Source organism: Hyla sarda, chromosome 1 (genome assembly GCF_029499605.1).
Source record: "Hyla sarda isolate aHylSar1 chromosome 1, aHylSar1.hap1, whole genome shotgun sequence".
Classification (NCBI taxonomy): Eukaryota; Metazoa; Chordata; class Amphibia; order Anura; family Hylidae; genus Hyla; species Hyla sarda.
The window spans coordinates 303,751,160-303,778,343 of NC_079189.1; the positions used below are offsets into that span (position 1 = coordinate 303,751,160).

The following is a 27,184-nucleotide window of genomic DNA, read 5'->3' on the forward strand; positions in this document are numbered from 1 at the left end:
TATTTGCAAAGTGTTTTATTCTACATAGTAGAACAAAATACCAGTCAATATTAAAACTTTCACTATATAATTAAGTAAAAAGTGTTTTTCATGAATTCATGCAGGTAGATGTAAAAGTAGTTCTCAGGCCTTCACTGAAACAAGGTTGCAATGCGAGGTCACCGATCCCCGTCTAAGTGTGAAGAATGTAGTCTACTTAACACCTCTCTTGGCCTTTGCTTCAATTTATTAGCCCTCTGCTGCTGGATAAACTGAAAAATAAAATAAAAAATGACAGAAGTATGTTCAGGATCAGCTGCTTAATGTACTGAGAAGAAAAATAAGGAATAACACTATAGCGTACAGAAACCTGCTCTCCTTAGATACATCTGTAGAAGGCCATCAGGTTAAAGCAGTATTAGGTCTGTACATGGTCCTAGCTTCTTGATTTAAAGGGGTTGTCCAGCAAAAACAATCATTTTAAATCTGGCGAGTTAAAAAAAAAAAAAACTCCTCTTACCTTCCTTGCACCCCTGTTGCTGCTGGTATAACAGAGCTCTGCTCCCAACTGTCTGGTGTTTCCGGGTTTGGGGATGTGATGTTGAATGAACGGCTGCAGCAGTGTCCCACCTCAGCCAGTGATTGGCTGAGAAAGCGTGTGTCCTCTCAAAACCCGGAGGCACTGGACAGCCAGAAACCAAGCCACTGAAGTGAGGACGGAAAGTGTGTTTTATTTATTTACTTACCCCTTCACTGACCAGATTTAAAATAAAGTGGTTGTCTGGGCAAAACATTTAATGGCTGTGTACCCTTTTACAAACATACTGTATCTCCAGAAGGATATAGGTATTTTGGAGATAGTTCAGATTAAAGCTACTAAACTAAAAGGACCTTAACATGTATAGCTTGAAAGAAAGAAGAGACAGAGGGGATATGATAGAGACTTTTATATACATAAAGGGAATCAACACGGTAAAGAAGGAAGAATATATTTATATAGGAGAAAAACTACCACAAGAGGACAGTTATAACCCCTTAAGGACACAGCCAATTTTCAAATTAGCATTTTTGTTTTTTCCTCCTCTGCTTTTAACATCCACAACTCTAATTTTTCCACCTACAGACCCATAGGCTTGTTTTTTTTGCACAATCAATTGTACTTTGTAATGACATCTTTCATTTCATCATAAAATGTACAGCGAAACCCAAAAATTATTATTTTTTGCAACTTTTGGGGCGCTTGGATTTTACGCAGTGCATTTATGGCAAAAATTATAAATTGGTCAGGATTTACTATTGAAAACCCGACCTGTTTTGTTGGGTTGTGGGCCAGAAATTCTGTCTGCACCAGAATTTGTGCCAGAATTGAGAAAAAACCTGACCAACTCTCTATTTTACTTAGTAAACCCGAAAAGGGGGCGTGGCCACTGAAAAAGGAGCGTGGCCCGATATTATTCACAAAAAAAACTACATCATTTACTAAGGTTTCCACAGAAAATGTGGTGGATTTGAGCTGAGGAAAACCCTACAGATCAGAGATGTAAAAATAAAAAAAAAGTAAAAAGAAAAATGTAGGGAAAAGTGCCAAATGTAGGGAAACCTTAGTAAATACAATGGAAAACAAAATTGTAGGGAATTAAAACCCACAAAGAAAACTACACTCCACTCTTAGTAAATCAGGGCCATTATCTGTATTCCGTAGGTCAATGCGATTAGAATAATACCTAATTTATATAGTATTTCTATTATTGTACTACTACAAAAAAATGCTAACTTTTCTTTAACAAAATTGGTTTGCATAAAATTGTCTTTTTCTGACCCCTATAAGTTTATTTTTCGCTATACAGGGCTGTATGAGGGCCCAATTTTTGCACAGTGATCTGTAGTTTTTATCAGTACCATTTTTTTTTATGGGAATTTTTGATCACTTTTTATACATTTTTTTCTGATATATGATGTGATTAAAAATCAGTAATTTTTTCTATGTTTACTGTGCAGTATCATAAACAATTTGTCTTAATAGTTTGGACATTACTACATGCCAAATGTAATTTTTTTTTTTTTAAATGGGAAAATAAGGGTGATAAAATTTTTCTTTTTATTAGGGGAGGGTGTTTTTTCATAATTTTTTAATACTTTTATTTTACCCTTTTTAAATCCCCACAGAGGACTTTTACATGCAATCATTAGATTGCATTCACTAGATAATGCTATGCCTATAGCATATCATTACATAGTGTGATCGTCGATCCACTGATACAGCCTGGCTAAGCTAAGGAGCATCATTGGATCAGCAATCGGCGGCCGAAGGCACATAAGGGGACCCTGTTCAGCTCACCAAACCCTCGCAATCACCTCGCAGGGGTTTGGTGAGCTCTACTGAGCTACCTGCAACTTCCATTTTCACTTTAGACGCTGTGATCGGCATTGATCACAGCATCTAAAGGGTTAAATGCAGGGGCAACTGTGGGATCGCCGTTGCTTGTCATAAACAGTGAGTGTTTGGTTACTTAAGGATTCAGGGCGTATGCCCTTGGTCCCTAAGTACCAGGATACATGGGCGTACCCGTATGCCCTTAACAGGTTAAATTAGAGGGGCAAAGGTTTATGCATTAATATCAAGAAGTATTGCTTTATTGAAAGAGTAGTAGATGCATGGGATAGCCTTACTGCAAAAAGTGGTAGGAGTTCAATTATGCGTGGGATAGGCAAAAGGCTATTCTTCATATAAGATAGAGATATGCATAAGGCTATCCTTCATATAAGATAGGGATATACATAAGGCTATCCTTCATATAAGATAGGGATAAGACTATCCTTCATATAAGATAGAGATATGCATAAGGCTATCCTTTATATAATATAGGGATAGACTTAAGGCTATCCTTCATATAAGATAGAGATAGGCATAAGGCTATTCTTCATATAAGATAGAGATAAGCATAAGGCTATCCTTCATATAAGATAGAGATAGGCATAAGGCTATTCTTCATATAAGATAGAGATATGAATAAGGTTATCCTTCATATAAGATAGGGATAGGTATAAGGCTATTCTTCATATAAGATAGAGATATGCATAAGGCTATCCTTCATATAAGATAGAGATATGCATAAGGCTATCCTTTATAAAAAATAGGGATATACATAAGTCTATCCTTCATATAAGATAGAGATATGCATAAGGCTATCCTTCATATAAGATAAAGATATGCATAAGGCTATCCTTTATAAAAAAAATAGGGATATACATAAGTCTATCCTTCATATAAGATAGAGATAAGCATAAGGCTATCCTTCATATAAGATAGAGATATGCATAAGGCTATCCTTTATATAAGATAGAGATAAGCATAAGGCTATCCTTCATATAAGATAGGGATAGGCATAAGGCTATCCTTCATATAAGATAGAGATATGCATAAGGCTATCCTTTATATAAGATAGAGATATGCATAAGGCTATCCTTTATAAAAAAATAGGGATATACATAAGTCTATCCTTCATATAAGATAGGGCCAAGGCAAGCATTGACAAGCACTAGGTCTCCTTCAGAGTTTCCCACATGAAGTTCCCTGCAAGATTTGTGACAAGAATAATCCCAATAAGAGCATGCACATTACACACGTATCATTATACAATTGAAAAGCTTTATTTACATGAAGTGAACATACATCTTTAAGAAATATTACCTCCTTGGTGTTCTCCAGTGTAGTATAGCAATAGGATTCTTTCTCTAAAGAGGTTACAGTGGAAATATACAGTTGTTGAGCCATGCCTACAAATGACCTTGTGAGGAACAGATGCTGTTTTAGCATGTCATTCAGTGCCAACGCCATTGGATTGTATGTGGTCAAAGCTGGTGGATAAAAAAAAAAAAAATGTAATTTTTATAGACAAAGGTGGAAAATGTGAGATGGCATTTCATTGGCCGCTGTGAGACTTTTTTTTTTCCCCCTTTGCACCACTTTTCACAAATTTTCCCACACAGTAAGTTCCTGCTAACTTCCCTTTCTACTGATAAAGAAAACAAATGTTTTAAACATGAAGTTGAAATGGGTTTTTAACAAGGTCATTTAATCTATAGTGACATTATTAATTATAAAGAAATGGAAGAAAAAATAATTTTGGTAAAGCACAACAGATCAACTGGATTTTAAGGTAAGCACCATATTGGCTTAGATTTACCAATCTGTCTGAGACACACATTGTCTGATTTACCCATAGCAACCAACCACAGCTTAGCTTTCATTTCTTACATTTCTTTGGTAATGAAAAAGGACTGGTTTCTACGGGCAAATCAGACAGTTTTTGTCGCAGACAGTTTTATAAATCTGGACGAATGACTCTTAACAGTTCTTAGGCATAAATATATTTAAAATACTGCAATATTCTTTCACACTATAGCTGTGAAAAGAAATTACCTTCAATTACATCGGGGTTAACTACGTGACTGACCATTGACACTGGATCCATAAACGGTACAGTTGTGTGTTCTATGCCAACACTTGCTGTAAATAGAAAATAAGAATTTACATACTATTCCCAGATTAAAATTAGACTCAAAAACATAAGAATATTGCTATTAACAGAATAACATTGTTAAAACCGTTTTCAGGGTGAGGGTTTTCTCTGATTCTTCATGGTAAAAGTAAGGTTTGTTGCTGAACAAAAAGCCCACTCAGAAGCAGAGAGCAATGGGGACAGGGCACCATTAAAACAGCAGCCCTGGGGGATCGGGCAGTTGAGTATGACTTATTTTTTATTTATACTGCACCCAGAGGCAATAAAAAAAAAAACAGAGCAAACAAAGCATAACACTATTTTGTCAGGAAGAGCTCTATAAAAAATGTTTTTATTTAATTTATCAAAAAATAAAAAAAATCTATATTTGTCTGAATGCTCACCACATAATCTTATAGGTAGAAATTTATCAAAACCTGTGCAGAGGACAACTTGCCCAGTTGCCCATAGCAACCAATCAGCTTGCTTCTTTCATTTTTAGGAAGGCCTGTGAAAAATGAAACAAGCAATCTGATTGGTTGCTATGGGCAACTGGACAACTTTTCCTCTTCACAGGTTTTGATAAATGTCCCCCATAGTAGCTCAAAAAGTACAGTGAAACCACCTCTGAGTAGTCGTCTTAAAGGGGTACTCCGGTGTTAAAGGTTTTTTTTTTTTTTTTTTTTTTTTTTTAATGAACTGGTGCCAGAGAGTTAAACAGATTTGTAAATTACTTCTATTTAAAAATCTTAATCCTTCTAGTACTTATTAGCAGCTGTATGCTACAGAGGAAATTATTTTCTTTTTGAATTTCTTTTTTGTCTTGTCCACAGTGCTCTCTGCTGACACCTCTGTCCATGTCAGGGACTGTCCAGAGCAGCATAGACTTGCTAAGGGGATTTTCTCCTGCTCTGGACAGTTCCTGATACGGGCATCGGGTGTCAGCAGAGAGCACTGTGGACAAGACAAAAAAGAAATTCAAAAAGAAAATAATTTCCTCTGTAGCATACAGCTGCTAATAAGTACTGGAAGGACAAGTTTTTATACTAGAAGTAATTTACAAATCTGTTTAACTTTTTGGCAACAGTTGATTTAAAAAAAAAAAAATGTTTTCCACCGGTGTACCCCTTTAAATAGGTTTAACTATAGTTTCATTTCATGTAGTACTTAATTTTTATTATCTTGCCTAGTTCTGTGCAGCACAGTAGTTTTCATGCCGCCATGCTTGCTGTTGACTGAATAACCAATATAAAGACTGCAATTTCCCTGATTCTTCTCACAGAAATGACTTCTACTTACAGCTACCTGCACACCTCTGAATTACAAAGTTTAAAAGGTAGAGCTAGAATTACCGTACTTAGTGTCCTTACAAGCAGTATATGTTCTGCTGCTAAGACCAGCACATTCTGCCACGATACCCAGCATGTCAAACACAATCCCTACAAAGACAGTTAACTCCATTTCTTTAACTTCTCAATTGCCACAGTGAATATCAACCTCAAAGCCCACTGGCACCCCTGCAACACAATCAGGGGGGCCGATACATTGCTGTGGCAGCTGACCCCCAGGTTTACTATGCATGCAAGGACTAAGGAAGGGCCTTATATGTGTGTGTTACCCTTTCTTTTCTTAGAAAATGTTTTATGTATGATATTACAAAGTATGATGATAAGGAAATAACTATTATAACCCATATACAACCTATACAATGAACACATTAGTTACTGTGCATAGTAAATACTAAAAAGCTAAAACAAGAGCCAAAATAGCAGTTTTTTTCCTTTCACCTCCTATAAACTGGTGTCCTAGATGAGCTCCCTGAAATTTTCTATAGTCAGATTCTATAACAGCTAGCAGCCAAACCAGCAGATTATACTATACGCAGTAAGCTTGATATAACTGAATACGGTACTTACCGTGCGGCCAAGGAGAAATTAATTCAGCATTATTGGCTTGCACAGCAATATCCTTTACTGTTACTCTTTGTATGTTCCCAGCCATTTTATTCCACTGTCTTGCTTTGTTGGATGGTTTGTTGGAATGATCGGAGTAAAGGATAGATTTTTTTGCCGACATGGATTTAGAGTATGAATATGAATTCAATTTTGAACTATGTTCTGTATCAGAAAGCACAGATTCTTCAAAATCCTCTGAATAAACAGAATTTATGGTGGGTTCATCTAAGGCTTCTGGAATGTTGTGCTCAGAAGAGCTAGAGTGTTCTTTGTGTCGATAGGTTAACATTTCTGAATCCTCATTGGTTTCAGTGTGTGCTTCTATAACAGATTCCTCTTCTGAGACAGACTGTCTCGAAAATATCTTTGTATCCCTGCTAGGTGAGGGACCTTTGCCTTCAGCAGAGGAGACATGCTTGATATCCTTCGGCTTTTCACTAATCATCTGAAATAAGAAAACCGGCACCACTATCATAAATATACTATATATTATAATGCAGAGTTCCGTAAATAAGTTACATCTAAAAAAAACATATACCCCTTAAAAAGAGCTTAAAAGGGTACTCCACCCCTATCCAAAGGAATGTCTGATTGCGGGGGTCCTGCTGCTGGGACGCGATCTACGTGCAGCATTAGGGGCTCTAAACAGTATGTGGGTTCCAGCAGTGGGGGTCGTGAAGTCACGCCATGAACATTCATGAACCCCCGTCACGGAAACCTAGCGTTCTAAACATACAGGTGAAACTCGAAGAATTTGAATATCCTGCAAAGTTCATTTATTTCAGTAATGCAACTTAAAGGGGTACTCCGGTGGAAAACTTTATTTATTTTTTTAAATCAACTGGTGCCAGAAAGTTAAACAGATTTGTAAATTACTTCTATTAAAAATTTTTTAATACTTCCAGTACTTATTAGCTACTAAATACTACAGAGGAAATTCTTTTCTTCTTGGAACACAGAGCTCTCTGCTGACATCACAAGCACATTGCTCTCTGCTGACACCTCTGACCATTTTAGGAACTGTCCAGAGCAGCATGTTTTGCTATGGGGATTTTCTCCTTCTCTGGACAGTTCTTAAAATGGACAGAGATGTCAGCAGAGAGCACTGTGGTCATGATGTCAGCAGAAAGCTCTGTGTTCCAAAAAGAAAAGAATTTCCTCTGTAGTATTCAGCAGCTAATAAGTACTGGAAGGAATAAGATTTTTTTTTTTTTTTTAAATCAGATATTTTTATTAAGATTTTAAACATTTTTAAAACAAAAACAATACACCAACAGTAAACCTCCCCTCCACCCACCCCACCCACCTTACAAACAAAACGTCCGTCTCTCCCCACCGCAGCATCAATAATACACACTAGTAGTGAACTAGAGGTTCAAATATACCCATATCCCGATGAACTCGCTCCCTCACATCTTGCACACAAACCTCAGCAAGCAGTACCTACAGGCATTCCAACAGAGCTACCAGAGAAACACAAAGATAGTGAGTAAGGAAGGAGGGATGCCACATACAGAAATCCCCAGAATTCGAGCCAAGCATACCACGGCAAGTACAGCCCAAGGACTCACAGTCATTTATGAGTCAGTCGTCGGGGGGGTCAAAATAGTGAACCCAGGGTCCCCAAACACCATCAAATTTCCGTTCAACGTTACGTTTAATATATATCCCTTTCTCCAAGCGCACTATCTGCCGTAATCTTTTAATAAGATCAGCCACTCCCGGAGGAGACGGTCTGATCCAGAACTGCGCGATCAGTTTCCTGGCTTGATACAACACCCGTAAGATCCCCACTTCTCTCAAGGAGGGTTCTTCATCACAGCCAATAAGGTCAAGTAAGCATACCTTAGGTTCTCTAGGCAGTGTAACCCCATAAATATCCCTGATAAGATGTAACACATCAGCCCAATATGTATCTAAGACGGGACACGCCCACATCATGTGAAGCAGATGAGCCTCCAACACACCACACCAAGGACAGGCAGAGTCAGACCGCACCCCAATAGTATGTAAGAACAGTGGGGTCTTATACACCCTGTGCAAAAAGAACAGCTGCGACAGTCTATTAGACTCCGACAGGGACAATGACGGGGTAAGCGACAAAGCAGTAGACCATTCCTCGTCACTCAGCCCGCCAAGGTCTCTCTCCCACTTTGTTCTGACTGTTAAGGAGAAACGTTCATGATAAAAACTCAAGAGCTCACCGTACAGCCAAGAAATAACTCCCGCAGAGTCCCTCTTCGTAACTACAGATTCAAGGACCCTGTTCGTTTGTACCTCCAGCAGTCGCAGCCGATTCTGAGTTTCGTACACATGACGGAGTTGCAGGTATCGATAAAATGAGGAACGCAGTAAAGCGAACTCCTCCTGCAAATCCTCAAAAGATCGGACTACCCCCTGTACAGCCAACTGCCCCACTTCACACAGTCCCTTTCTCTCCCAATAACCAGCATCCACAAAAGAGCAGAATACTGGCAAGCCCGGGTTACGCCACAGCCGTGTACACGACATGAAACTTGTAATACCTAGTAGCTTACGCGTGTGGCCCCAAAGCTTGCAGAGAAGCTGGGCAGTGGGAGAGGAATCCGGAGGTCTGGTCAGGGCTCCAATTTCCAGAATATACAATGGCACCCTCCCTCCATGTTGGGCAATAAACAATCTACCCGTAGGACCCAGGAGAGACGTCTTCGCCCACCCCCTAACCTGATGCAGTTGCGAGGCAAGAAAATACAACCAGGGATTAGGTAGCGCCAGTCCACCCAAAGATTTTCCCCTTTGCAATGTCTCAAGTTTGATTCGAGCAGTCGCATCCCCCCACACCAACTGCCTGAAAAGTCGCTGTATCCTATGAAAGTAAAATATTGCTATCCACACAGGTGAGTTCTGCAGCACATACAACAACTGCGGCATGAGCACCATTTTTATTAGATTAGTCCTGCCAACCACTGAGATCGGCAATTTACACCAGACGGCTACCTTCTGAGAACTCCTGTCCAGTAGGGGTGTCAGATTCCGGGGTATGAAATCATGTACAAATGGTGTGATGGTAATACCCAAATATTTAAATTCCTTAACTACCTGGATATTAGAGAGGGCAATCTGAGGAATACTAGGCAAGGGATCCAGGGGCATCAGTACCGACTTATCCCAATTAATGAGCAGGCCAGAGTAGGTACCAAACTCAGAAATAATAGACATAGCAGGGGTCAGGGACCTAACAGTATCACCCAAAAACAGTAACATATCATCTGCATAAAGCGCTACCCTCTCGTCCATGGAGCCATAACAAAATCCATTAGATCAGGTGAAGAGCGCAGGAGGCAAGCCAGCGGCTCTATAGCTAGTGCAAAGAGTAGGGGCAACAGGGGGCACCCCTGCCGCGTACCTCTCCTCAACTCAAATGATGGGGAAAGCCATCCATTAACTGGAATACAGGCAGTTGGGCACTTATAAAGGAGTTTAACATAGGAAATAAACCTGGGCCCAAACCCCATAGCCCCCAGCACCTTCCATAGATAAGTCCATTCGACACTATCAAATGCCTTGGCAGCGTCCAATGAAAAAATCTAGCCCCTGCACCCTCCTGAGTCATCTGCAAGTTAAGATACACCCTTCTAATATTATCTACAGTAGATTTACCCGGTATAAAGCCAGTCTGATCCCCATGGAAAAGGGAAAGTACAACCTTAACTAATCTGTTAGCGAGTACCCGGGCCAGCAACTTCACATCAGCACACAACAATGAGATCGGTCTGTAAGAACCTGCACATAGAGGGTCCTTTCCCGGTTTTGGGATAAGTACTATAATGGCCTCCATCATTGAACGAGGCAGAGCTCCCTCCAAAGCCGCTGACCCGATCACTCGCAACAGCTGGGGGAGGAGTATCCCTGAGAATTTTTTATATACACCTCACTCGGAAGGCCATCCGGCCCCGGGGCCTTTTCATTAGCAGCTTCCTTCAGTGCTTGTTCCAATTCCTCCAGAGAGATGGGCGAGTCCAGCTCGTCCCTCTGCTCCAGAGAAAGGGAAGGAAGCGAAGCCCTGCCCACAAAATTCACCAAGGCCTCCTCAGTACAAGAGGCCTTAGAAGAGTACGCCTCCCTATAAAAGTCTACCATCACACCCAAGATCTCCTCATCCGCCTTGACCTCTCTCCCTCGACCGTCTCTCAAACAGCCAATATATGCAACCCCCTGCTGGGCCCGAGCAATGGATGCCAACAATTTACCCGTTCCCTCACCACACTCAAAGTAACGCTGCTTATTAAAAAACCTCTTATGTTCAGCCGTCTCCTCCAAGTATTTAGTATATTCATCCTGTGCCCTCAGCCACACTTCCTCCACCCCAGGGATAGGGTGCAAGACATAACTAGCTTCAGCTTCAGTGACAGACAGTGACAACTTTACACCCCTCTCCCTAGTGAAGGACTTGTGAATACTTATGTCTCGAATAAACAGACCACGCGAACGCCTTTAGAGAGTCCCAGACCATGGAGATAGAAGCCGAACCATCGTTAAGGGCAATAAAGTCCCCGAGTTCTACACCGACTAATTCAGCAGTAGTCAGCAAATGGAGCCAGAACGGGTTCAGTCTCCACAGAGGGCGCACCCCACCAGAATCCCCCCCTAAATCAATTCGCAAACGGATTGGGGAGTGATCCGACAACCCCCTGGCCAAATATTCAATATCTCTAACCAGTCCAGCCATGGTCTCATCCCCAACTGCCATGTCTATCCTGGACAGGGTGCTATGCGTGGCCGAGTAACAGGAGAACTGTCTAACACAGAGATTACGGAGACGCCACAGATCATGTAAATCTATTTCCATCAACAGCTTGGCAAGGCCAGTAGGCCTAGATGAGGGAGGAGCCTGAGTTCCCCAAAACTTATCTTTGGAAGCATCCAAAACCTGGTTGAAATCGCCACACACAAGCACAGGGGCCACTGGGAATCCAGACACTATAGTGAGGATACGTCGTACGATATCATCACTATAAGGGGGAGGAATATATACACCAACTATAATAATCAGTCGATGAGACACCTCACACAATACACAGACAAATCTGCCATCATGGTCAATGATAGAGGAGATAGCCTTAAACGGAATGGATTTGTGGATCAGCAGACTAACCCCTCTAGAATGTGAGGAAAAGGTAGAATGATAAGAATGACCGACCCATGCCCTATGAAGGGCCGAGGTAGTTTCTGCTGTTAGATGAGTTTCAGTGAGGCAGAGTATGGCAGGGTGAAAATGTCTCACCGAGTTAAAAATGGCATAGCGCTTCGCCACATCCCCCAACCCCCTAACATTCCATCCTATAAAATTAAAGACCGCCATCAGGGATACTGGAGCAGCCGAGGACGAGCACCCGCAGGAACCCCACAAACAGTACGTACAGCCACACAGGGAGAGACGGAAAACAAAACAAACACCCCAAAAGAAAACACAAAAACAGCCACACAAGTCGCCGCGTCACGCGGCACCCAGGGGCACTAGTATACCCACACCACTCATAACCAATCGTATCAATGAAACATAATAGGAGTTGTGCAGTAAAGTGAGAGCATACAGCAGGCATACAAACGGCCAAGTGAACACAAGCAGGTATGCATTCATTCAGCTCCTAAAATGAAAAGGAAGCATGGATATCCCACACAGTATACACGTGTGCAGCTTCCCCTCCACAATCCAACTCCCAACCCCCCACCAAGGCTGCACAGTAGGAAAAAATAATCAGACATCAAGGTAATGTAAGGGCACACATATTTAACTAGAAGAATAATAGGTATGAGAGACACCGAGGGCTACCAAAAAACAAAGCCCAATATGTCTCACATAGTGACCTAAAATATAATGTGCAATGAAATACCAGAACCATCAACTTAAAACATAAGCAAGTAGTAGCAAGGTCCCATCAGCGTGAGCACAGGGAGGAACAGTTCAGTGCGGGTCCGGCCCCGGGGAGCCTTCACAGGCCCCCCGGCGCAGCTGGGAACCCAGGGCAGCCACCCTCAACCTGGCAGGATACAGCATGGAATATTGTACATCCAAGGCTCGCATTCTACTTTTAACATCCAAGAAGGAGGCACGCTTCTTTTGCACCACCGCTGAAAAATCAGGAAAGAAAGAGATGACGTGATTGTCCACAGTCACTGGTTGCTTCTCTCTAGCCAGCCGAAGTATCAGATCCCTATCACGGTAATGAAGAAGTTTCACCAGCATAGACCGGGCTGGACCACCAGGGGGGAACGGCCTCGTAGGAACACGGTGAGCTCTCTCCACTGCAAAGAGAGGAGTCAGGTTATCAGCTCCAAAGACATCTTTAAGCCATGTTTCCATATATTCCATTGGAGAGCGTCCCTCACATTTTTTCAGGCAGTCCCACAATGCGCACATTATTGCGGCGCAGACGATTTTCCAGGTCATCTGCTTTAGCTTTAAGTAGGGCAATATCTTGGCTGTGTCTAGTAGAGTCTCGGACCAATGGAACAACTGTATCCTCAATGTCGCTGATCCGACCCTCCGCTGCCGAGGTGCGGTCAGCCACTCTTTGCAGGTCGTGACGAATAAGTGAGATGTCAGATTGTACAGTTCCCACCTGCACTGATAGCTGAGAAAGAGTCACATTGCATCTCCGTATTTCAGTGAAAACCGCAGCCAAGGTAGGTTCCGCCCGGGGTGCAGGAGAAACAACAACAGCAGCCGCAGCAGCGAGCTCAGGAGGAGTACTAGGTAGGGAAACACGTAGATCTTCAACAGAAGCCTCAAAAAGATCCGCACAGTCCCCAAGGGGGTCCGGGGGGGGGAACACACCAGCCATTGGGAGAGGGGCCACTCCGCGGTCAGGGGAGTAAGGGGACGGGCGTCTCAGAGCAAACCTCTCCAATTTGGCCGCCACCTCTTGTTGCAGAGTCAGTGTATTTCTACCAGCGGGCGATCCACCGGTTCTCTGTTGGGAGGTACCATCCCCCTCCTTGTTCCTGCGGCCCATATCAAGGTGGAGGTAAGGTATCAGGAAGATCACTCAGGTAGCATGGTAGCAGTATGCAGCACTCAAGTCAGCCAGCAGCAATGGGAGGCAAAATACTTCTATAGTCTGCAACAGCAGGGAGCACTTAGTCCAGCCAGCAGCAAGAACAAGCAGGGCACCCCTTGAAGGTGGAATATCTGTCAGCACTCAGTCCAGCCAGTAGCGGTAAGAGCAGGGGCTAGGAAACCACTGTAGGATGCGTCCACGTACAGCACGCAGGTCAGCCAGCGGTAGGAATAGACAGGGTACCCCTTTAAGTTGCAGCCATAGTCAGCACTCAGTCCAGCCAGCAGCAGTAGGGGGCAGGGTACCCCTGTAAGATGCAACAGCTGTCAGCACTCAACCCAGCCAGCAGTAGTTGGAGGTAGAGAATCAGTAGGTTGCAATCACGTTCAGCGCTCAGTCCAGCCAGCAACAAGATATCTCAGAGTACCCCTTTAATCCGTAGCAGCACTCAGTCCAGCCAACAGTCCAGCACTCAGTCCTCAATATGATGTATAGGGCAAAAGGGGTCCCCAAGTCACAGCAGCCCACCCTTCAGCAATGCCACCACAGCTCCACTCACTGTAATCCAGGGGTCCTCCAGCTGTTGAGACTCCGGGTACTGCAGGCGCTCTCCTCTCCCACGCAGCTGCCCACCAACCACGCACAGCAGGGCCAGGCATTCACAGAGGGAAACGCAGGGACCCCGGCAAGAGGCCCTGCAGTCTCACAAGATGGCGGCCGGCACAGCACGAGGCCCCTCTCCCACCAGCACCACATCTCCACTGCCACAAAGTCTCCTCACCGCAGCCTCTGAGGACGTCCGGGGGCCCTGCACTCAGCTCCGGAGTCCGGAGGCACCAGCACGGCTCCCCGCGCCGCAACAAACAGCCGGAGACAGAGGGGGTGTCACAAGATGGCGCCCAGGACCTCGCCGCCGCCGCAGAGAGGATCTCCGCCAGCCACCCCCGCAGGCCGCACTCTTCACCCGCTCACCGGGCCTGTCCCGATCCGCCACCAGTCCTGGTAAGAGGCCTCTTCAGCTCCCCAGGGAGCGCAGTAGTGCTCAGTCGGCCGCAGGAAGGGATACCAAAGGCCGCAGGCTTCAGGGCCTGGATCGTTCCCCGCAGCTGGGCTCACTTCCGACGCCTCCTCTCCTCCAGACAATACCTCCACAAGGTTCCCCCCAGCAGCAGGGGCCCCTCAAGGTATGGCAGCACACTTAATTATACAGGATGGTAGGGATATCTTCAGGATAAGTTACAGGATGGCGGGAGCTCTCCTCACACACGTCTGCTCAGGCAGACATCCCAGCCACGCCCCCAAGGATTAAGATTTTTTAATAGACGTAATTTACAAATCTGTTTAACTTTCTGGCACCAGTTGATTTAAAAAAAAAAAAAAAAAAAAGTTTTACACCGGAGTACCCCTTTAAAAGGTGCAACTAATATATGAGAGACTCATTACATGCAAAGCAAGATAGTCGAAGCCATAATTTTTCATAATTGTGATAATTATGGTTACTGCTCATGAAGACCCCAAATCCCCAATATATTATGATTTGGGGAGTCATGTTATCTGCTGGTGTTGGTCCACTGTGCTTTATTAAGTCCAGGGTCAATGCATGCGTCTACCAGGAGATTTTGGAGCACTTTATGCTTCCTTTCAAGTTGCATAATGAAATAAAATGGACTTTTGCACAATATTCTAATTTTTCGAGTTTCACCTGTACTGTTTAAAACGGTGGATGCTGTGCAGAGATCGTGGGGAGTCCCAGCGGCAGATAACCTTTGGATATGGGATAAGATGTCTAGGTGCGGAGTACCCCTTTAAGGGCCCATTTACATGCCAGAATTCCCAAGCAAAATCCAGCGGAAAACTTAGCTTGGAATATCCGATGCAGAAACCTCCTATTGATTCTGCTGCACAATGCACACACAATTTCAAGCTGCGATATTAAAATTCTGGACTCCACTAAAAGAATTAACATGCTTACTCTTTCAGCGGAATCGGCTTGGACATGCTTAGCCATCAATGAAGACTGCAAATGTCACAGCGGTCCCAGCACCCAGTCGGGCAAATATTGTGTTGTATAAATGGGCTATAATACTAGTGGCTTTGCCATAAACAGCTAAAATGGAACTACTTACCTTTACTTTTGCCTTTTCTGTGTCTATAGGGAGTGCCAGATCATCCAAACTTAGAATGTTTTGTTTGAAATCTACAAGAGAAAGTATTCAAAATGATACAGAAAGCACAGTATTTCAAGCCAACAGTTCACAATACAAAAGCTGTTAAAACAAGCCTTAGGACTGCTCAGGAATGCGCCATCTCCATAGAAGACAATGCATTTTCCAAATGGAATCCCTAGAAAGAATTAATAAGTCAAGTCTTTCTTCGGAGGCTGAAATCGGAATTTCAGCAGCAAATGTTTCCACCACTAGCACAGTGCAGCAGAATCCCATTGCAAACACTGGGACTCCATCGTGTGAACGAGGCCTAACTCGACGACGGGATAAGTACTTGTACTAGAGTTCCCCTTTAAGGGCAAATAAACAGATTTTGGCCTGAGGATACAGGTAATTTACATTTTTGCATTTTCATCTTTTTGTCCTTGCTCTTTTAAGAGACATAACTGTTTTTCCATCCACAGAACCACGAGTGCTTTTGTTTTTTTTTTAGCAGTACTTTGTAATGACTTAGATTTTATCATAAAATGTACGGTGCAACACCTTCAATTTTGCGATTTTTGGAGGATTTTGTTTATATACGCAGCACCCTTTACAACTGACATTATTATCTGCATTCTGGTGGTCAATATGATTTTTGTAAACAAAATTTGTTGTTTAATATTGCCCTTTTCTGACCCCTTTAGCTTTTGTATTTTTTTGTCTATGTGGCGGTTTAAAGAGTACCTGTCAAGAGCTTGATACATTTTTTTTATCCTCCCAAGTTCACAATATCATGAAGTATCATGATAAACCACATCTTTATTTTTATGATTTTTACGTTTTCTACCTTAATAATGTTGTGTATCTTCTGCTCAGTGTCAGTCAGCTGCACAGACTGGCGAGTGGCTTACCCAGCAGGTGTGACATCATCTGAAGCCCTGCAATGGGGAGCTTCCTCCCTCACTCTGCTACACACAGCCCAGAGCAGTTCAGTGTGAGATGGGCTGTGATTGGCTGAAACTGCACACACCCCCTCAGCTCCTGGCACTGAACTGTACAGTTTGCCAGCTCTGCCCAGCCTCTTCCTTAGGGAGCAAAATATTTAGCACAATATTCAGCACTATGCATCAAAGACTGTAGCTCAGCTCAAAAGGAAAGGGATCTGAAATATTTAACTCCATACACTGTGCTTAGTTGAGGTCCCACCTGAATTTCCTGATTTTTGTGTCCGTCAGACTGCTGCAGGAGACAATCTACTTGCTGAACTGCAGGCAAGACCAGAAGAAGGACCTTCTGGTGGCCAAACTTTTAGGGGTTAATTTAAACACAAACTTACAAAATTTTATTAATAAAGTATATTAGAAAAGTAATTCAAGTAGAATAATTTATAAAATTAATTTTAATTACTAATGACAGGTACCATTTAGGGGCTAATTCTTTGTGTGCATGGTTGTCTGATCTATGATGTGACCAAAAATCACAGCAATTCTGGCTTTCTTTTTGTTGTTTATGCCATTGACCGTATGGGATTAATAATGTTATATTTTAATAGATCAAACAATTCTGCACGTGGCAACAGGAAAAATGCTTTTTTATGAAGATGAAGAAGATTTAACTTAGTGGAGTACTCCTTTAATGCTCTGTTGCATAAATCAAGTATTAATGTGTGGGACTTACACCAACATCTAGTGAGATTACCCATTTCTAACCTTACTCGACCTTCTGTTGTACACTACAAAAGTACCAAAGAATATAAAATAACATTGTGGACTTAATAGTCCACATGATTGCGAGTTACTTATGTAAAGTGACATTCAGAGTAAAACTGTTTAGTTTTGCCACATAACAACCACAGTTCAGCCTTCATTTTACCAGAGCTTGATAAGAAATGAAAGCTGAGCTGTGACTGGTTGCTATGGGCAAAACTAGACAGTTTTGATTTCAGGTAAAAATCTGGGCCTTAGAGATTGATTACTAAGAACACAAGCAGATTGGATGGACAACAGACTGTTTTTACATCAAATACATGCAATCTGATTGGAACAATTTTTATGTTGGACAATATTATTTTTTGTCTTTTTGGTCTTTAGCTAGTACTTTTACTTGCATTTTACGGCAGTTTCTCGATCTATTTGCGTCACATGACATTGCCAGTTATCTCAGTTTTTTGTATATGTTTAGGTGGAATAAATTTTAGACATTTCATTTACATAGCAAAATAGTAATGTTATGTGTGTGTGCGTGTGTTTCTTGAGGACTGTTATGTTATATTTTCTTTGATTTAATTTTGTTAACTACATGAAGGTTAGTAGCATTTTATCAGTGGCCTGAGGGCCAATTACAGTTCTAAAATAATTACTACATTGCCAGTCCAGAATGCCTAGCATTCCACATCTTTGTCCAGCCATCATTTAAACGTCATGGGATCAGTGGAGCCAACAGTACAGAATAAGAGAGAGACACGCAAAGTGGTGTGTAGCAGAAATGCTAGACATTACGATTTGTAATTTATGCAACACGTGGCCCACAGGGACTGTGTAATCTGCCACCTGAGGCTAGATATTTATTCCACCTCATAGCAGACAGCCCTGAGTCTCTATGATCCCCTGGTTCTGTGTTGAGCTGCTGATTTTTACTTACTGGTTTAAGAATGAGATGAGCACTCATACTTAAACTTAAATAGGTACTGTCAGATCCAAAAACATTTTATATGTAACTGATAAAAATTAAAGACATTTTGTAATATGGTTGTTTAAAATTTTTTGAATATTAAATAAAATAAAAAAATTGGCTGTGGAAAATCCCACCACTACGGGTCCCCATATCTGCTGGGACACTAACCAGTCCAGCAGCAACACCAGCTTGTCCATGGGTCATGGACAAGAGATGAGTCATGGACAAGGCTGCATGAGCAGACACACCAATCACCTCCCACCACAAGGAGGGACACACCCCCTTCCCCTGAGAGGATGTCTAACACTGTGAGCTAATGAAATGATGTATTTTTATAATAAATATAGATGATAGAGGCATAAAAATGATGTACATGGTCAGGATGATTAGGTACAAATTAGTAAAAAAAAAAAAATTTGGGTGGGATCTGAAAGGTATGCTTTAAAAAAAATTCAAAGCAACTGCCAAGAAAAAGACAAAATATTCTATTATTTGATGTCATTTGTAAATCTAAATACAATGCACATATATAAGTAAAACATAAAAATTGGAACATTACCATTAGAACTTGCACTGCTAAGATCCTCAGGTCTGGAGAAAAGCTCATCAAGGGATTTAATGTCACTTCTCTGGGACAAAGGTGTACGACTTCTTCTCCCCAGCCTTGTCCTAGGAGATGGACTAGTCAATGAACTTCTTATAGATGGTGAAGGAGACCGTGACCTAAAGCGAGTTAAGGAGTGTGTTCTTGAAAACTTAGGGCTTCCATAGCTAGGAGGTGATGGTGTTCTAGAACGTAACCGGGAAGGGGGGCGGCGAGGAGAAACAAATCCCAGAGCTGAGGGACTGTGACGAAGCTTTCTTCGAGGGGTTGATTTGCTGGGAGGTGATGGTGTCCTAGGTGGTTTCTTATGTAAAGGAAATGAAACATTAATCATCAATATACCAAACAGAATAGAAGAGATTAAAAATATCCAGCACTATATAAATGTGGGACAAAATACTCAGTCAAAATGTTTTGCCCACACTAGAATATCCTTTTAAAGATGTGCAGAGTACATATAGAGTAAATACAGGCCAAGTAGACAAGTCGATAAGTTCAGGAATTAACAAGTTCAGGAGGCGAACCCAAAATAACCAGACCAAACCAATGGGAAGGGAAGGGTACGGGGGGCCACTATTAAGTACAATCTTTATTTTTTATTTATGATTTTAAAAAGTTGAGCAGTTGCACACGTAATCCCAAATTATAACTAGTCACACTACTAATCATTTTGAGAAAAAAAAAAAGACTGTAATTAATTGTAATCAGGGGACACATCACTTCTACGGTTATCACTCCGTTTTTCAGTGAGAGAGGTTGAGTTCTTGGATCAACCCACAGGAGTCACTGGTATGCTTTATAGGAAAAGACATGCCAGTAGTGTAACAGGCTCTCTTCTTTCTGGTGTCACTTGCAGCTTCCCCCCTCCCACATTCTCCCTTGCCTTCTAGCTTCTAGAGACACAAAACAAGCAACTACAATTTCCATCCTCAACCTAAATACCATTCTAAACCGCAACCCCAAATAATGGCTGCACTCTAATACTGCAGTATGAGCTTCGATAGATATTAGGATCTAGGCTCTACCCTTACACACTTAACAGTGACTGCTGGGATCCCTCATGATCTCAAGAACTGGGCCCAAGTCTCCTGTTAGAATAAAGCACCAGCTGCTGCCGGGCATAGCGGAGTACAATTCTTGCAGAAGAAGAATCACTTGCAGCACTCCATGCAGTGAATCAAAGGTGAATAACTTTATTCCATCAAGTGAATGGATACAACATTTTCGGTTGCCCTTGAGTACAATTCTTGGCTATCTCCATAGACAATTATATTTCCAATAAAAATTGACATGAAAAGAGATGTCAAGAATTTGAGAAAGTCCAGGGTCTGGATGCTGAGACCCCCAACAATCACTAAAATGAGTGTGGAGAAGTGTTCAGTTAAGCACTTCTTTTCTCATGTGTCTTCATTACAAGATGGATTCTATAGAATGTCTGTGGAGACCACCTCATGCAGTAAGGAAAAAGATGGGGGGGGGGGGGGGAGCAGTGCTCAGCAGAGCGCTTCTTCCCATTTGTTCTAGTAATATGAGGGGGGTCTCAGCATCCAGACCCTGACTGATCAAAACTTTTGCCATGTGCCCATGACCTGTCCAAAGTTTTTATTTTTTAAATGATTCTAACACTATAAGCCCTGAACAGTTGCTGGGTTCTACCATGAAAACCATATGAAACCAAAGCTCACCGGAAGCTTCCACCATCTCTCATCATTTTCTGAGTATTCTACTGAGCTGCCAACAAGTCGTAGCATTTCTTCTTCTTCACTTTCCATAGGTCCTGACTTATTTTTTGCAGTTTTCCTTCCAACAGTATTCCCATTGCTCTGTCTTACGGACTCTGGCTCCAATATATTAACTTTCTTTTTAAAAAATCTTTTTTCGCCGGTGCTGAATTCACTACTCGATCTGTTAGAGAAAGGTCTTTCTTCAGACGTCCTCAGATCAGAGTCGTTCTCAGAAACATCAATCTCCAATTGTCTGCAACAATACAGTGAGGACATTAAGTAAAGACTGAACGTTATCGTACTTTCTGAAGGAAAACAAAAAATCATTTAAACAACCAAAAGTGTATACATAACACATCTCATGTATACCTTCGTCGATGCCTGCTTTCAATTTCTGCCAGCCTCCTCAGGGCTGCACTGGTTGGCAGCTTTGACTGGACTGGCTGGGGTTGGGGTTGGGTGGGCTTTTTGGCCACAGTTGTGATAACAGCATTGCTCTTTACATCGTTACTAGATGGTGCCTTCTTCTTTAGAAACCTACTCTGCATTCCCAATATCTGCTGTTGAGTAGCAGTTGCTCTGTACTTTTCACTTTCCTGTTCTTCAGCTGACAAGTCACTCAGGTCAGCAACTGATGGCTGGGAGAGTTTTAAAGCACTTGTCTTCTTGTTAAGAGCTTGCATGTATTCCTAAAGATATAAAACATATACACATTATCCAAAATGCTGTAGAAAGATGTGATGGCCTGTAAACAATTTCCAGATCATGCATCAGTGAAGAGCTGGCTCTAGGTTTATATTGGCATTTGGGTGGCAGAGTCACAGTGGGCCGCTTTATACCTCAACTCTGTCAACTTCTGTAGGTGGTAACAGTTGGATGGATCACATCTAGGGCCTGGAGATCTTTACCGGCATCAGTGGAGACACAGATCTGCACCATGGACTCTGCTCCTATATCAATCTACTTAAGACTATGAGAATCTCGACTGTTTTTGTCCAGTATTGACAAGAACTATAGTATAATATAGTCTAGAACTAGCTTGCCTGAAATGGCAACAGTGTTTATTTGCTGCTATATGGTTTGGATGTCTGTTCATGCTTAGTATATGAGAATGAGTTTACCTGCATGGATACCAACACATAGGATTGTAGAGGCCACCTCTAAGATGGTTTATATGCATAGGGGCTCACTTACTGACTGCTACCAGCATTGAAGCATGTCACTCTCCCTTATCTTGTTTACATTGTATGTGGCATTAATACACAGAGTGTCTAGCGTGTTGGCTTTTTGTTATTTATATGGCCTGGACTAACACACACTAATGATCAAAATGTATATAGGGCTGCACATTTTGGGAGGAAATGTGCAATTGTGATTATAGAAGTAAATATTGCAATTTTGATATTATAAACAAATAGTGAAATCTCCTCCGTTTAATTTTCAATCTACCTCCCCCATTTCATGTGCCTGGCCTGGTCTGCGCACACTATGGCATTGTTGCTCCCTCCCACGCGGTTGTGCAGCACCATAGAGTGCTATAAATAAACTATTAAGTCACTTCCTCCCAGCTATAGGCACTGCTGGGAGGGAACAACAGTCGGACACATACTGGAGGGGCTTAAGACACAGGAGCTGGACCGAGCCACTGCGACATGGAAGCCGGACAGAGCCACCCCCGGAACCAGGTAATCGTAGAATTTTCCTGGGGGCATAAATGACATTTAGCAAAACGCAAATAACATGATGCGATTTCGATATATCATACAGCCCTAGTATATGTATTTTTAATATTGCCAGTGTCCACCTCATGGTGACAGCAAAGTGTACTTCTTTACTGAATTATACTGCTACCAATTCATGTTCCCTTGATGTGTATACTGTGTCAAAAAGGTATGTACATTTAGATCATTGTAACCCTGTCACATTACGGGTTAGCTATTAACCCCAAGATGTATGGTTCCCTGATCAACCTACCATTATTTTGCGGGGAAAACACACCAGAAACTGGGACCGTGTAAGCACAAATGCACTTTTGACATTAGGTGTCTTGGTGCATTTTTTATGGGTTATGGTTTGTTTGGTTGGTACTGACTTTGGAGTAGTGGTGTTCTCCTACCTAGAGGGAAACATAATTCTCTATCATTCTAATTTACTTGTTTGTTTTGTTTTCTCCCACCTATTATAGGTTAAGGACTGTCACCGTGGTTGAGGCCACCCTGTTAAGGGTCCTCAAATGGCACGGGGAGAAAGATGGGTTTTTGAGAAATAGAGTGCACATCTATCTAGCTCCATCCATCGCCTATATTTTATTTATTTATATTTTATTGCATATAACTTTGTAATGCAACAGTGATTTACTTTCTGGACATTTCCTTGTGTTAAGACAGGGACCAGGAAGTGGCGAGCTGTAGGGACCCAGGGGGTAGGCAGGTGTGTACAGCTTTTTATTTTCTTTATGTTTAAAATTGATATTTTTGTAATTATTAACAAGTCATCGTATATATTATATAATACTTGCCATGCCAAATCGTACATTTCTTTATTCCCATCTGGTCATTTTTAACCCCTTAAGGACTGAGCGATTTCACATTTTTGCATTTTCGTTTTTTCCTCCTTGCCTTTAAAAAATCATAACCCTTTCAATTTTGCACCTAAAAATCTGTATTATGGCTTATTTTTTGCGCCACCAATTCTACTTTACAGTGAAATTAGTCATTTTACCTATAACTTTTTTATTTTTCTGTGTTCAGGGCGCTACCATTTTTGTTCTTATCAGACTTTTTGATCACTTTTTATTCACTTTTTTGTGGTATAAAAAGTGATCAAAAATGCGCTATTTTGCTTTTTTTGAACGCCATTGAACGTGCGGTTTTAAAAGCGGTATATTTTTATAATTCGGACATTTCCGCACGCGGTGATACCACATGTTTATTTTTATTTACACTGTTTTATTTTGTTACTAGGAAATGCTGGGTGATTTAAACTTTTAATTCAGAAGGGAATACCTGAAAGGGTTAACTTTTTTTTTTTACACTTTTTTTTTTGCGAGCTCATAGCTCCTATAGGGACCTATGAGCTTGCAAAGGCTTATTTCATACACAGATTGTTGCCTTGCCGTTGCATGGCAACAAGCTGTGTATTTGGTGGTTGATTGCTCCAGCCTGTAACTCAGGCATAGAGCAATCAATCAGAGCCGGGACGCTGACGGAAGAAGGTAGGGACCTTCTCCTATCCGGGTAGCTGATCGGGGCATCGAGATTTTATCGCGATGACCCCGATCCGCCCCGACTGAGCAGCCGGGAAGCATATACCTTCACTTTCGATGCGGCGCTCAGCTTTGAGCGCCGCATTGGAAGGGTCAATAGCGCGTGGCCGAACGATCGCAATATTAGCCGCGGGTCCCGGCTGTGAATAGGAGCCGGGACCATCCCGCTATGACAGAGACCAGACTTAGGACGTACTCATACGTCCTAAGTCCTTAAGGGGTTAAAAATAGACAAAATTGCCATACAAAATTCTTTAAAGGAGAAATGCGGCGCAAAACATTTAAGTTTCCCTGTGCCCAGGCTGCAAAAAATAAAAAATAAAACTTTAACTTACCTTCCTACATTCCCCCCTTGCAGCGGTATTGGCCGATGTCCTGCCTCGGCCGGTGATAGGCTGAGCGCACTGTCAAGAGCTCAGGCCGGCTCCTTACATGACAGTGCGCTCAGCTTATCATCGGCCGAGGCGGGAGATCACTGCGGCCGGCGATACGCTGACCGCAGTGTGACGTTCCGAGCCTAAGAAGCAGGGAAAAGAAAATTTTTTTTTTTGTTTTTTTTTAGTTCTTCCAACCCAGGCACAGGGAGACTTAAAAGTTTTGCGCCACATTTCTCCTTTAAAACCTATTTGTCATCTTATGTTTTTCTTCCATTAAAAAGTCGTTGATGATAGAAAAGACTACAAAAAGGTCTATTGTAGAAAACAGACCTGTAGTTCATCTGCAGCATCTTTTGGTTTTACAGGAACTCTCTGACCAGAAAGCTGGGATTGGGCCCGGGCCAGGGCTGAACTCCTCATACCGCGTCCAGCCATTCTGTCCTGCTGAAGACAAAAGACCTTGTGAAATGTGCTATAGTAAGGCATTCAATAAGTATTCAAAAGGTTATTACAACTACATGACATTGTAGTAAAACATTTTAGGATTGCACGTACAGAACACCCCTTAACTGTGACAGCTTTGGCTGGACTGTACACAGCACAGGGATTCATCCACGAAAAAAAGCCATGTTGTGGTCTACTGTAGGTGAATAATTTTATTTTAGGGCAATGCAACAACTGTAGTCACTCAACCAAATAGTAGTGCTTCTACCATAGGATGCAATCCAGTATTTTCCAAATAGTGTGTCTCCAGCTGTTGCCAAACTACAACTCCCAGAATACCCAAAGCCTGTCCGAGCATGCTAGGAGTTGTAGTTTTGCAACAGCTGGAGACACATTGTATTGAAAACACTGATGTTATCATACAGCTTGATCTCTTTTCTGACTAAGGATTTCTGGACATTTTTAACTGGGCCAAATTTCACACTTCTGACCTAAAAATAAAACCTATTTTCTGAACACCCACATCTTGCAATTTTGCATTGGCCCTTTGGTGACCCACTTTATGCATTCTTTTCCTGGTACTGCACCTCACCCGCATTCTGGAGAAAGCAGCGGTCTCTTAATTTTTGCTGATCAATGGGGGTCCCCAGAAGTCAGACCCCCCATTGATAGCCTTTCATTAACCTATCATTCTCCACCAATGAGCACAATAAAGGACTGTGGGAAAGATTTTTGAATGTGCGTTTACAACTAACTTACCCGGCTCCAGTTATGTGTACGTGCTTCTAATTTATCAAAGGTTGCACACAGTGTGATAACTTTGTTGCACGTACATATGTGTAGTATTTTTGCCTTTGTGGAGTTGTTGGAAAGCAAGTTTTGGAAGTGAAAAGATTGCTGGTAGTGGTTTTGCAACATCTGCAGCCCTCCGCAACAAAAATTGGGACATTTTGGGAAGTCACACTTTAGCTGCAGAGGGCATCCATGGACCCACATCATATTACCCTCATCCGACCCATGACGTACATGTACGTCATTGGTCTGGAAGTGGTTAATTATCTTTGTTGCCTTCCTCTGCACACACTCCTGTTCAGTCATGTCCTTCTTATATACAAGTGCCCAAAGTTACACAATAATCCATCAATCTGACTAATGATTTATATGAAGGCAAAACGTTGTTTCAGTCAGGAGCCTCTATGGCGCTCTAAAAATCACACATTATAAATTAGGTTTTGTTTTATTTTACCACTTGTAAAAAATACTAACTTTTTGTGTTAAAATGAGTATGCTTAAAATTTCTGAACCCTATAACTCTTATTTTTCCATATTCAGGGATATTTGAGGGCTCATTATTTGCGTAATTTTTGTATTTTTTTATTGGTAACATTTTTGTTTTGATGAGACTTTCTAACCATAAAATGCAATTCTGGACTTTGGTCCTTTTTTTATATGTACGCCATTTACCGTGCTGTTTAAATAATGTTTTATTTTAATAGTTTGGACGTTTACGCACACGGCAATACCATATATGCTCATGTTTTTCACATCATTTTATTTAAAAATCTGAAAAGGGGGTGATTTTTTTAAGTCCCCACAGGGAACTATTAGATGCAGTCTTTAGGTTGCACACACTGTTCAGTGCTGTTCTATAGAACAGCATTGATCAGTGTTATCAGTGCTCCATTGCTCCTGTTGGCTGCAGTATTGGAGCACAGTTCAGACAGCGAGGAGGCAGGTAAAGGCCCTCCTGCTGTCCTTTCAGCTGATCAGGACATTTTTCCGCAGGTGTCCCGATCAATTCCTCTGCACTACCGGAGAGTAAGCGATCGGACCCCCAGCGATCAAAGACTTATCCCCTATACTGTGGATAGGGGATAAGTGTTAGAACACTGCAGCTGTCCTTTAAGGGGGTTATATATGGCGCATGGTAGCCAGGGAGGGGGCTGCATACCATCTACATCAGTGTTTTTCAACCAGGGTGCCTCCAGCTGTTTCAAAACTACAACTCCCAGCATGCTCAGACAGTCGTTGGCTATATCAGTGTTTCCCAAACAGGGTTCCTAAAGCTGTTGTAAAACTACTACTCCGAGTATACCTGTTTGAACATGCTGGAAGTTGCAGTTTTGAAACAGCTGGAGGCATCCTGTTAGGATACACTGGTCTACATCAATCGCCAATGAGGATAGACATTTCATTCACTCCACCTTACCAAGCCTGCTATCTGGCCGATCCCGTTTACCAGCCGGTCACCCGTGGACAGAGGATAACTACCAGCCTGACACCATGGTAACCCGCGCCGCCGCAGTCAGCTCCCGCACGCCTATTGGACAGAGCTGTTGCTTGTGTTTGTGTTCCAAGCCTCGTTCGTATATAGCATTGACCTTTCTCTCACAATAAAAAGCAGTTTAATGTAGCGTGAGCAAATCGCAAATGTAGGAATACGGAGATGAAGAGGTGTGGGGCATGACGTGCAC

The 27,184-nt window shown here is 42.2% G+C and overlaps 1 protein-coding gene across 4 annotated transcripts; it reads right to left on the minus strand.

The window, feature by feature from the left end:
* C1H19orf44 (chromosome 1 C19orf44 homolog) lies at nt 1-27,184 on the minus strand. Of its 4 annotated transcripts, XR_008843552.1 has the most exons (11): nt 26,806-26,832; nt 24,597-24,707; nt 20,994-21,313; nt 20,586-20,877; nt 18,856-19,204; nt 15,603-15,673; nt 6,398-6,881; nt 4,403-4,489; nt 3,671-3,837; nt 344-465; nt 1-251 (listed from the first exon to the last, which is right to left on the minus strand). XR_008843552.1 is itself a non-coding variant. In XM_056518163.1 (10 exons), the coding sequence occupies exons 2-10, from the start codon at nt 24,699-24,701 to the stop codon at nt 159-161; spliced, it is 1,968 nt and encodes a 655-aa protein (XP_056374138.1). In that variant the 5' UTR covers nt 24,702-24,707; nt 26,920-27,184; the 3' UTR covers nt 1-158. The 4 variants fall into 4 exon arrangements, 3 of the variants coding, with proteins under 3 accessions (XP_056374138.1, XP_056374137.1, XP_056374136.1); XM_056518163.1 differs by lacking the exons at nt 344-465; nt 26,806-26,832 and adding an exon at nt 26,920-27,184; XM_056518162.1 differs by lacking the exons at nt 344-465; nt 26,806-26,832 and adding an exon at nt 26,920-27,184 and having other exon boundaries at nt 24,597-24,710.